Source organism: Amblyomma maculatum, chromosome 9 (genome assembly GCF_055883805.1).
Source record: "Amblyomma maculatum isolate TAMU_Amacu chromosome 9, ASM5588380v1, whole genome shotgun sequence".
In the NCBI taxonomy this organism is placed as follows: domain Eukaryota; kingdom Metazoa; phylum Arthropoda; class Arachnida; order Ixodida; family Ixodidae; genus Amblyomma; species Amblyomma maculatum.
Genome location: NC_139352.1, coordinates 47,378,814 through 47,391,085, shown reverse-complemented (window position 1 = coordinate 47,391,085; position 12,272 = coordinate 47,378,814). Strand labels below are relative to the sequence as shown.

At 43.5% G+C, this 12,272-nt stretch overlaps 1 protein-coding gene across 1 annotated transcript in view; it reads left to right on the top strand.

Annotated features, from left to right (window-relative positions):
- Positions 1-12,272, top strand: part of stan (Protocadherin-like wing polarity protein stan) — a 55,628-nt gene that overhangs the window by 36,201 nt on the left and 7,155 nt on the right. Inside the window, exons 19-28 of the mRNA XM_084578693.1 lie at positions 28-531; positions 1,220-1,399; positions 2,773-2,872; positions 3,945-4,112; positions 5,235-5,355; positions 6,446-6,664; positions 8,870-9,090; positions 10,483-10,549; positions 11,003-11,082; positions 11,724-11,892. Coding sequence (XP_084434819.1) covers positions 28-531; positions 1,220-1,399; positions 2,773-2,872; positions 3,945-4,112; positions 5,235-5,355; positions 6,446-6,664; positions 8,870-9,090; positions 10,483-10,549; positions 11,003-11,082; positions 11,724-11,892 — 1,829 coding nt within the window. The remainder of the gene's footprint in view (positions 1-27; positions 532-1,219; positions 1,400-2,772; positions 2,873-3,944; positions 4,113-5,234; positions 5,356-6,445; positions 6,665-8,869; positions 9,091-10,482; positions 10,550-11,002; positions 11,083-11,723; positions 11,893-12,272) is intronic.

The following is a 12,272-nucleotide window of genomic DNA, read 5'->3' as shown; positions in this document are numbered from 1 at the left end:
TTGTTTCTCTCTCAAATCTCTTAACAGGCAAGGCAACTCGCCTGTGCGACCAAGAGAGCGGCTGGCTTGAGCCTGACATGTTCAACTGCATATCCAACGCATTCGTACCGTTGTCCGAGCAGCTGCGCGTCCTGGAGCGCGACAAGCTCCCGCTCAACACCTACAGCGCCGTCCGTGTTGCTAAGCAGCTTCGGACGGCCACCAACGCGACCCACTCCGACCCCGCCGGCCTGTACGGAACTGATGTCCTGCTTGCGTCCCGGCTCTTGCACCATGTGCTCTCATATGAGAACCACCAGGCGGGGCTCAACCTGACCCACCGGCAAGACCGCGGTTTCATCAGGAACCTGGTGAACACGGCTAGCGTCATCCTGGATACGCGCTATGCGGGACACTGGGAGCGTGTCGTGTCGCTCACTGGCCAAGGACCAGCACACTTGCTCAAGATGTTCGAGAAGTATGGCCACACGCTTGCCTCGAGCCGGCAGGACACATATACGGAGCCGTTTGAAATCTCTGCTCCAAACGTGGGTGAGTTCGCTGTTTGTTTTATTTCTGTGCATAGATTGCTTAGCAGAAATGTTTGCATGGGACAGACAGTTGTCCATCATCTTGTTTAATTTGTATTTGAACCTTGTGAGCTGTACAGTACGGTCCACTGTTAAAGGGTTTAATGTGTGCAATCGCATGGTGCGATTGTTTGTAGGCGGCTTCCTCGTGAATGCTTTGTGAAGCCTGACAGCTACGCGGTTTCATGTTCCCTTTATCAATGGACTGTACTGTACATAAGGATAGAGTGTAACTAGGCCAACAAGTAGAACTAGGAGGACAGAGGAAGGGAAAAGACATAATGTTTGCTGTTAAATGTAGTGCAGAAAGGAAACAGGGCTACAGAACAAATTTGAATCAAAATGGTTTACAGTGGGCACACATGCAAAAATACAAGAACAAATCAGTTAATTGCTTTTTGGGGCTCTAAAAAGTAAAGTGAGAGTATTGTCATAAAGAGTTCAAACCAGGTAATATTTTCTCCACTGTTTCTCAGAACTTTCTATCAAATGTAGCCATCTAACAGTCACTGCACTGGACGTGATGAAAATTCTTTTGATTGACGAAGCTTACGGTGACTTCATTATAAAGGCTTGCTTGCAGCTGTCTTCCCCAAAGGAAAGTTTAACAATCAGCACAGCTAAAAAAAAACTTCTTTTTTTTTTTGCAGTGCTTGGAATGGACACAGTATCGACGGCAGAGACAAAAGGTTCCTTCATCGAGCATGGTGCCTCTGATGGACCATACATTTGGCTGCCCAAGTATAACAACTACGTGCTTCGAAAGTCCAGTCCTGAAATCACCGCCATCTCTCTTTCGCTGGCCTCCCTGGGTATCTCTGCAAAGTCTGGTAAGCGTGAAAATGTAAAGCCGCTTTCACTTGCTCTCATCACCCTGACAGTAAACTAAGTAAACCACAAGTAAACAAGCCAAGCTGCATTACAGGTTTTTTGCAGATGGCCAAAGATTATGCTGAAGAGAGAGGGACCAATGTGTGCAGTCTGCATGTAGGTTTTTTCTGCATAAAGTAATGGTTGTCAGATGGATCATATCTGTGAAGCATGGGGCTTGATTTTGACTTAAAAATATATACTGTGAACCAGGGGATTTTAGGCCGGGCTCCTTAGTACCATTTGGAAGTGATTTGTGGATTCCTCAACTTCCTAATCTGTATGTTCATCAATCTCGACTCATTACTGTATCTACTGCACTTTTGTGCACTCTTGCATTGGTGTGAAAATTCAGCCATCTAACATGCACTGCACTGGATGTGATGAAAATTCATTTTGAGATAAAGGCAGACATTCTTGAGCCAAAACTTTTAGAAAGCCCCGAAATGCATGATTGGGTACTATGCATGCCTCGTGCAATGTGCACATCACTGCCATCGAGTTAGACGCGTGGCTTATGCCATCTACGAAGCGCTTAGAAATGCCCAACTGTTGCGCTGTTCTCAACTCCGAAAAATTTTTGGCCTGTCGCAAGTAAACTTTGCAATCTTATGAGGTATCATTACCCTGCAAAATCTTGGTGACCGTTGTGATCCAAGTTGTAAAACTTGAGGTGCTTTGTCTAATAACAGCCGTGCAGATTATGCCTCTGGTCAAAGACCCCTTCTCTATTTTCATGGAATATTTTATTCAAAAGAGGGTGTTCAAGATGTGTAAAACGCAATTGATTAGCAATATGTTTTGGTGACACTACGCCCAGTAGCGTAAGGAATTTGTGGAGACTATATTTGACATTAAGTGAAACATGGTTCTACAAAGATGGATGTGGTGAAAATTCATATAAATAATAAAGCCTGCAATGACAAGGTGTCAAGCATCTCCAAAGCCTTGAGTCGCTTTGGGACATTAAACCCCATATATGAAACCATCATTCTTTTACCAACGTTATTTTGGGCTTAATTGCAAGGTAATTACTAATCAAAGTCAGCCACTTCGTTATTGATTCTGCAATTATTTTTGAACGCCATCTTTTTGTTTGGGCAGAAAGAGCTGAAAGCCAAGGTGTGAGGGCTTCCTCACCATCACGTGAAAGCTGTTGCAGCTCCCTGAATCTACACAAAGATTAGGAACCGCTACCATAAAAATTAGAAATTTATGCATTTTATTAATTCCTGCTTATTTGTGACAGATGCCCATTGTGGCTGATAAGAATTCTCTGGCAACACTGATGCCTCACTCCTTATTTTTATTTTTTATTTTTTAACTCTTCTAGAACCGCCTCCACGGGGCTTCGGAAAGAAGGCGGTTGTCGTCTACAGCGTCTATCCCAACCTGGACGGGCTCTTTCCGGCCGCTTATGACCAAACCATCAGGTGGGTACTGCAGGGGTTTGCTTCTCTGGAAGCCTGCATACTTCTCCCATGGGGTAGCTTGTTTACAGAGCTTCCATTGTCAGAGCAGAGCAGGGAATTTCCACTCCTTGGCACAGAGCAAACAGTAGCACAGATGCTTTGGGCGTCTTCGCATTTGTGGCATCTGGTAGCTGGAAGAATAACCACCTTGTACGCTAAACCGCTCGATTAGTGCACGGAACTGTAAGGACAAATTGAAGCAGGCCTTTGTCGGCATATTGTAGCGTTCTAATATAAATAAGCTACCTACATCAGAAATTGGGCTGTTTGAGCTAGAAGGCGATATGCAGGTATCACCAGCTGTCTTTCACTAAACTGTAATGATGTCAGTAGTTTTTTTCTTTTCCACACTGCTTTACAGTACTATGCGGAGATCACCGAGTCCTTTATGTTATTGCAACTTTTACCTAAATAATAGGGGAAAAAAAGATCTTTCATCTTAAAATACAACTTTCCCGGCAATAAATCTGCCTGTTACTGCAAAACGAACATTTGCATAGCCGCAAACGTTCCAGTGAGTTATCTCTGTTCAAAGTTTTATTATTTTTGTGAAGCTGCAGCCAGTTTGTAGTTCTTATTATATTATTAAATATTTAATTTATGGTCATTGTCTTTTGTCTAGTCACTCCATCCTAGACTGGATTGATTTGACCTCCACGAGTCGTCAGGCCCTTGGCAAGAGCCTTAAAGCGTGCCCACTGGTTCAGTAATCCACTTATTGGTAATCCAGTGTCAGTAATCCATTAATCTCCATCGTAATGTATGTAATGTGGACTACTGAGCCGGAGAACCCAGATTTGATCCTGGCCACCATGGTCCTGTTTGGGTGAAATGCTAGGGGCCTGTGTACTGTATGATGTCAGTGCACGATAAAGAACCTCAGGTGTCATATTTCGGAGCCCTTCACTAAGGCATCCCTCGTAGAGACTTAGTCACTTTAGGACGTTAGACCTCAACACGAAACCAAACCAAGCTATCTTTTTTTTTTGCTGCGCCATAATATGGCTCCGTGCTATTTGTCTTCGACTTGCAGGCAGAAGTTTGGCGTGGAACTGGCGCTTGGAAGTCCGGTGACTACACTTGTGGTGCAGCCTGCAAATGCCGGCACCCCCGTTGGCCAGATCAAAGTTCGCTTCCGCTTTCCGAGGACTCTATCACACGGCGAACACCCGCAGTGTGTCTTCTGGATGTTTTCTTCCAGGTGAGGCTGACTACGCTTACAACAGCAGACATTATTGTATACGGTAATGCCAGCCACAAGAAAGAGCTGAGTGGCATTCAAGCAGCAGTCATTGCTCTTTGAGATGATGTGTAGCATTTCAGGCTTTGTTGCTGAGGGACGTTCAACTGCAGTGTCGATGAACCATTGTAATCAAGCTGCTTTGCTAAGTTCTCAGCATTCTATGTTCAACACGAATATGCGAGGCAACCAGTCTGGACTGTAATGTGATTTGGAGGGGGGCTGTCGTGAGCTTCTGTTTTTCTTTTCTTTTTTTTTTTTTTTTTTTTGAATCAGAACAGCTGCGGCTGTAAGCTTCAACATCTATGTACAAGTTTTACTGTTCCTCTTCAGCATCTGATTCCGAAGCTGAAAATTTGTGTTAACACAGTGCACGCTGTTTGCTGGCTTCCTACTCGTAGCTATCGAAATCACAAATATGTTGGGCAGTTTCAGGTAAAGATGCAGTGCACATAGCACACGTAATATTTTGGTATATCACACATACTCCTGTGCTAAAAGTTGCAACCTTTGCGAGTGATTTTACAACCACATGAGCTTGTGAAAAGCAGGTGGTTGTAAAGATGATAACAAGATTTGCATCCTTCTCAGTTTTTGAGCAATTGGTTTTAATCTCAACAGCATACGTGCTGCTTGTTATCATATTTGTTCAGAGAAGCAACAGTTGTAAACGTAATTCAAGAACGAATGCAGTAAGCTCGGCATCTGTAGTCATTTCTAGATTGTCACTTGTGCTAGCAGATAAACACAGCCTCAATCCTTATTTGCGAACAAATTAAATTTTATGGCCTAAGCTTTACTATCTGTACCCAGGAAGATGACAGTTTATTATAATTACGGATGCTGTTTCGACTTCGTTATGAGATCAGCACAATAATGTCTGGCAACTTAGCTTCATGAAGAGGCTGACTCTTGTCATGCAGTTACATGGCCTTGGTATAGCGCATTGCTATAGTTTTGAAATTGTGTTGCATGACTCATATTGTCATTCATTGTGTTAAGTGACTGCAGATTTCTTTTTTCGAATTTTCCATTTCGAAATTGAAATGTGTTTTGTTTTTGTTTTTTTTCTCTTATCCAAAGTGGTCGTGGCAAATGGTCAAGCCGTGGCTGCAAGGTTGAAGGGCTCGACGCTGCCTATGTCAACTGTTCGTGCGACCACCTCAGTAGCTTTGCCGTGCTGACGGACATTGTCAGTCGGGAGGTGAGGGCAGCATAGCGCTCATCCTTCCTTTTGTGTGAATGTGGTGGTTGAGTAATGTGTCATAGTATATATGCATACTGTTATAGCCCACGCCTGAAACCTGAGAGCCTGTTTGAAAGAATTTAACTTCATTATAATGAACTTTAACTCCTTCAAATAGACTCTCAGATTTTAGGCGTGGGCTATATGCAATTAGAACTTTGTTAAAAAGGGCTTCGCTATGGGCTGCAGTGGAGCTTGAAAGGGACTAGCAAATCCTTCATAATAATTCATTATTGTGTTACCATAATAAGATTCAGTCGTAGTTTCCTCAGAAGACGTTGTTGCCAAATTAATGAATGTTTGAACCGTACATTACATTTCACTAGTATCTTTATGGTCTTTAGTGATACACTCTAGTTTTTATTATTAAGGACCTTAGCATTTTTGTTGTTTTTCACTTAAAATATGTCCTGCCTTTCTAAAGTGGCCCTGCTAAGATATTTCAGGAGTACAGCTGAGTATTCCTCGACCATGGTGGATTGATAGTTAGTGATGCTCAACTACAAAACCGTGGGAACTGGGTTCGAACCCAGCCACATTACGATGGGAGCAAAACGCAACGTGCCTATGTACCGTGCGTTATCAATGTATGCTAAACAACCCCAGGTGGTTGAAATTATCCGAAGCCTTCCTTTGTGGTGCCCTCGTAGCCTGAGTCGCTTTTGGACATTACCCACCGATGCTGTGCAAGCCAACCGATTTTATTATCCCTGCAATAATTTGCTTACTTAATAATCTTATTATGTTTCTACACAGCACTGAAAGGCATTTTGGGGGAAGTAAATGATGAAATATCATGCACCATCTTGTACATAGCTTAATAACAAAAGTTTTCACAAAGTGAAGCTTGTGTAAGTCTTTTCAGTGCACATCTGTAATGTCTAAGGCAAGGGAACTGATTATCATTGACGAACCCTGATCACAAGGCTAACATGGAATTTTCATTAGTTTCATTGAATTCACACCGTTAAGCTGACAGTCTCGCTTTGCCCTGTTTCTGATGCTTTGTGCTGTCTACACCGCACCTTTCTGGTTTTCAATTTGCCAGCACTTGGCCGAGGTGTCAATGGCGGAAGGGGCCGTGGCCTGGTCCGGCCTGGTTGGCGCACTGTTTATGCTTTTCCTGACATGGCTGGTGCTGAGCCTGCTCCGAGGAACCTGCACAAACTCCAACGCGATTCACCGGAACCTCGTTGGCTGCCTTTTCGTCTCCTTGCTCCTTTTCCTGGTCGCCCTCAAGCTGCGCAGAACACTACTGTATCAGGAGGTGGGCATTTGTCATGCACTGCACCGGTGGCACACTCGCACTTTTGGAAAATTATCTGCTGTTTGGCTTGCTTGCGTTGTGTCATTTTGAACAGCTCAAGAATGGGGGGGTCATAATGTGTGTCAATTGGAGTCATAATGTAAACTTGTTTTGGTGCGCATTTCATGTTCTTTGTGATGCCTATTTTCAAGCAAGGCACTCCAGTAATTAGTAAACTTTTTCACATATAAGTGGTCAGTTCAAAGAGATTCTGAAGCACTTGTTAGCAGAGTTTATGTTCCCCTTTTTTTTGTGGGAGGAGTGCCCAAAACTAAACTCAGTGCGAAAAGAAATCCTCCAAGTTCCATCGGTATCAGCAGAGTTAGCAACTGCCTTCTTTCATTATTCGTAATGTGCTAGAAGATGCACATATCTTGTGGGCCAGCACTGCAAAATATCTTACAGGCACACATGGTATTCTGCTGCGTGTTTTGTTTTCTCTTACCCACATCTACAGTCTAGTTACCGGCAGTATACATACTGAGTAGTATTGCACAGCTGTTCACCCTGCTTGTAGTTGAGCACAGCAATAGAAGCTGAAGGCACTAGTGATGGAAACGTTATAGTCGCAACGTAGCAAGTTTATTTTGTCACTCAGAATGTTAGCCGTAGTAAAAACAGCCATAAAAGAAACAACCTGCGAGCATTGCAAGAATCGGTTTATGACCAGCTCTTTTTCTTCACACTTGCAAGCATGACAGCTTTCAGTTGGTCATTTTGTTTTCATTAAAGCTTTTTTTTTCTCATCAGTGGAAGAACACGACAAGTCAGTGAGCACCGTTTATTGCGTCTGCTCACAAAATTGTGCAACTTAAAACTTCAAATGTCATTCATTAGTTCCAATTGTAAGGGAAGGCAGAAAAATGGAAAGGCAGGGAGGTTAGCTAGGCAACGCCTATTAGGTTATCCTACATGTGGGAAGAGGAATAAAGGGAGAGAAACGAAAGGGAGAAGAGAATAAAAATCAGTTTCCCGAGTAACCGCATGCCATCACTCTAATGACAGATGGGGACTTGTGAAGGTACAGGTAACTGTGAGGTATTGTTTAAGTGCCTAGTACTTAAACTGGCCAAATTTGCTTGGCCTGGTCTTGCATAATCTGTCACTCTCATTGGCACCTGCCATTCATAACGCTAACAGAATCCATTTAACAGCTGTCATCTGTCTGTCATGGCACATAGCAAGTATGAACAGAATTGTGAATTGTAGCGTTTAACGTCCCTAACCGACATATGGACTACAAGGGACACTGTAATGGAGACCACTGAATTGATCAAACTATAGCAGAGGTTGGGACAGGTGCAAGACATGGCAAGCAGGCTTCAAAGTGGAAATGTGAACTCTTGGCTAGGCATGAGGCAGGTGTCTTTGACTCTGTATGTGCAACACGGCTTGCCCTAAAGTTCTAAAAAATGTTGACAGTGAAGAATTGAAAGAGCAATTAAGGGTTCCAAAAATGGGTTTGGTTCGTTAAGCTGAACAGTCTGTTAGGTATCAGAGTGAATTCCAGAGAAAGAAAGACTTGGGACAACACAGTGAAAAATCATGTAAAGATGAGAGTAAGAAACTTTCCAGGGTAAAACAGCTACAGCTGGCACAAGACAGAACTAATTTGAAGTGAGCACGGCATGAATGGGCTGACGAAGTTAATAAAAATGGGTTTGGGCACCTTGAATGAAATAGCATGTGAACTACATCAGTTTCATCATTTCGTCCTAATATATTGCTCTTCGTACTACAGGAAGCAGACAGGTTTAGATAAAACATCATGCAAACTGTGCTATGCTTGTTGCAGGTAACACCGCGACATCAGAGCAGAAGCAAATTCATTGATAGCAGTAATCTGATGAATCAGATTACACAGTGAGAACATAATGCCAGTGCTGCTATGAGTGGAGGTTCATGGCACCACACGGTTAAAGGAATAAACAAGCACATTGCGGTGCTTGCAGCAATTAGAGCATGCAGCAATTAGAGAGCAAAGTTTCATTACCTAATATGATTGCAACCTGCACTTTTCTTAACATTTCCAATATTTTTGTTCTTCATCTTGCCAAGAGTGCGTTATGTAATGGCAGTGTAATAACAGAACATTTGGTGGAGCTTGCTTCAAGGCCTTCTTAAATGATAGGATGCACTTTTATCTTGTCTTCTTGCATTGCTCAGTTCCCCTGCAAGCTTCTGGCCATCTCGCTGCATTATGGCTTCCTGTGCGTCTTCTCTTGGCTCTCGCTGGACGCGGTGCACTTGTACCGCATGCTGACCGAGATGAAGGACGTCAACCATGGGCACATGCGCTTCTACTACTCCCTCGGCTATGGGGCACCAGCCGTGGTTGTTGGACTGGCGGTGGGAGTGCGGGCCGACCACTATGCCACCCACAACTTGTGAGTTCAACAGTAAACATCTTGTATTGTATTGAACAAGGGCATGCAGAGCAAGAACAATGCCATTTAGCTGGGCACAACTTTGTGCTGGATGCCTTGAACAACGCAGCTCAAGAACTCTAGCCACCCAGCAACATGTCAATTGCCGCCAACACAAAAAGCACGCAGAAAAGGCAGTGTGTGCTTTTTTTGTGTTCATCTTCGTCTTTTCGCTATGCCTTCTTTTCTCACTGTGCGAGCAGACTAAGCCTCAAATAAAATTTTATTTGTCAGTTCAAAACTGGCACTGCAAAATTGGTCAGCCAAGATAGAATGAAGCACAGGCGTGGCCTGCCTAAATGCATAACATATGCAGGGCAGTTGAAGCATCTATTGAAAGTGCATTCCCTCTTTGTTTACATGGTTGAACCCTGCGCTCACGTTAGAATCCTGGAGTTTGGAGGAAAATTTACAGAGTTATGTCATTTGGGTATCTTGCAGCAGATCCCCTTCAGCACACTAGCTGCTGTTTAAAGGGACAGTCTACTGACTTTTTCAACAATTTTTTTCTTGCGTCATTGGAAAGCTCACTCTCCAAATTAACGAATACCCGGCTGTGAAGCTGAGAAACACGACAGAACCTTTTAAAACTTAATTTTTTTATATGGTACTCTCGTTGTCTCACTGGTAGTCCACGTCTACAAACACTGATGTCGTGGCCACAACATACAGTTAGTACAGTAACTCTCTGGAGCTCTGCGAATATGACAACGCCCGCCTCATGCAAAACGTGTCGTTAACTAAGATGCGCAAATTTCGCTAAAACTAGAATTGAGAGTTCTAAGATATCTTGAAATAGAATGATATGAATAAATAAACTAAATAAGTCCGGTGACATCTACCGCAAATACCAACAACCGTTTTTGCCTATAGCAGCGCTGGTGATGGCAACACTGTTAACCAGTATGGATCATGACAAGGATCATTTCAGTGCTCAACATTTCCCAAGTTTCTGCATATTCTGCTTGTTTGCTTCATTGTGTTCCATTCATAGAATTGGTTGGCGGTCACAACTTCCATGTTTTGCCATAGACCTGTGCCACAGCAGGTGCAAGTGTTCAGTGAAGCAAGATATGATTTGTATGCACTTCTCAGCCATTCCATACAATGCTAGTATAGTGGACACGTCAAGCATAGAAACACCAAGTGACAATGAAGCAGGGCACAGAGTTTTACTGCGTTCAGTGGAACATGGCTCATTTTTCTTTCTAAAATATTTAGCACTGCAGTGTCCTTTAAGTTACCTCTTAAGAATGAGATCAGAAGCTGTAGTAAGAAAGTGTAGGTCAAGTTGTAGTTCATGTCCAATGTAGCAGCGAAACTTGGGATTCAGTTTCGTGCCCTCTTTTGCAGCTGCTGGCTTTCAATGTACGAGAACATTGTGTGGAGCATGGTCGGACCCATCTGCGTCATGGTCCTGGTAAGCTGAATGGAAGTCTACCTGGAGCTTACTCTACCGGGCATCATATTCCAGGCTTTCTGATTCACAGTGTAAAAGGCCCATTCACATTTGCGAGTTGCAAAGGGCATGCAACCGACTGTCGCATGCGATCAAGAAGCCGCTCAGCTCGACTGATGTTCATGTTTGCAAAGGCGACCCGCGGGTCACTTTCCGAATCGGTCTCATTCGGAACAAGAAGCCGAATGTAAAACTGCACCATTGATTGGCTACCTGTTTGTGGCCTACAGTCGTGAGGCTGGAAAATCGAGCAGTGTTTGATCGGTCTACGACTGTCACTCGTTGACCAATGCGACCATTTGCAATGGTCACCTTTTGACTAAAACAGTTGCATATTCTCTGCGAGTTGCAAGTGTGAACGGGACCTAAGTCACGGTTAGAGTTGATAAATTATTCACTCACATTTTCTTGCAGGCAACTCTTGTGATCTTCTCCATGTCAATCCGGGCCAGTGTCCAGATAAAAGACACTGTCATGGATTTCGGAAACTTGAGGTTAGTAGCAGTCCTTAAATCATCAGTGTAGACCTTGTAGTAAGCAGTGAGCCAGTCTTTAAAAGTAGACCACAGCAAAATAAAAACTAAGTATTATTAAGCTGTCTTCTCTTCCTCATTTAAACGTATTTCCAGGAGATGTTGGTGCTCTCAGAAGAATACTCATCATCACATTGCGTTAACTGAAACATTGTCAACACTTCTCATTTTTTCTTTGATTTGTGTAAAGCGTTGTCTGTAGCAGTGTTATTTTTTTGCTCCTGTATGGTACCCTTTGTAAAAATGTGCGCGGAAAGCAGTGAGTTACACGCATTTAAACATGCCCTTTTCATCTATCCAATGTGGTCATAGATCACGGATAGTCATTATCATAGCTACAGCGTAAGCATCTAAGTTTCATACCACGACAGTTTTACTATCTGCGGTACCAAACATGGGCCACGGAACATAACCGATCACAAAATGAAATGTGCATATGCCATGGTACTAACATGCAAACTGGGTGTATAATGGAACAAACAAGCTTTGAAAGCTACAAGTGGAGAGGCATGTGTGCATGCGTGTGGTACTCTGTGAGCTGATATTGTGTAGCTGAAGTTGCAAGCTCCCCTCCCCCAAATGACCACTCTGTTCTGTGGCAGGGTGCTGCTTTGGGTGAGCGTGCTTCTCCTGCCTCTTGTTGGGAGTTGCTGGACCCTCGCCCTGCTCTCGGTCAGCGATGAGCCACCGGCACTGCGCCTGGCTTTTCCGACCGTCTCTCTCGTGACCGGCATCTACATCTTCCTCGGCTACTGCATCCTGAACCGAAGGGTATGTCCGCACCTCCTACTGCAACTCATTCGTGGAGCCTTGCCGACAGCGGGACATGTAATGTGCTGTTCCACACATACGAAATGGCAACTTAGGAAAAAAAAAAAAAAGGAGGAGCAGTCGGAACTTCCAAGAATGTAACTGAAACACTGCAGCGAACTGGTGCTTATTTAGCTCTAGGTGGTTTTCACTTGGTCATTATTGTGTTTATAGTAATTCCAAGCAGCTTTTTTTGTTTGTTTGTTTGTTTTTTGATGGAACTAACAGCATATGCGGCCAGTATGTGTAGTTATATAGTTATGTGTTGGGGAATGCAGCGTGCAAAAACAGTCACTTTGGTTGTACATAACCCATTTTTCTCTCCATTTTTTTCTTTTAAC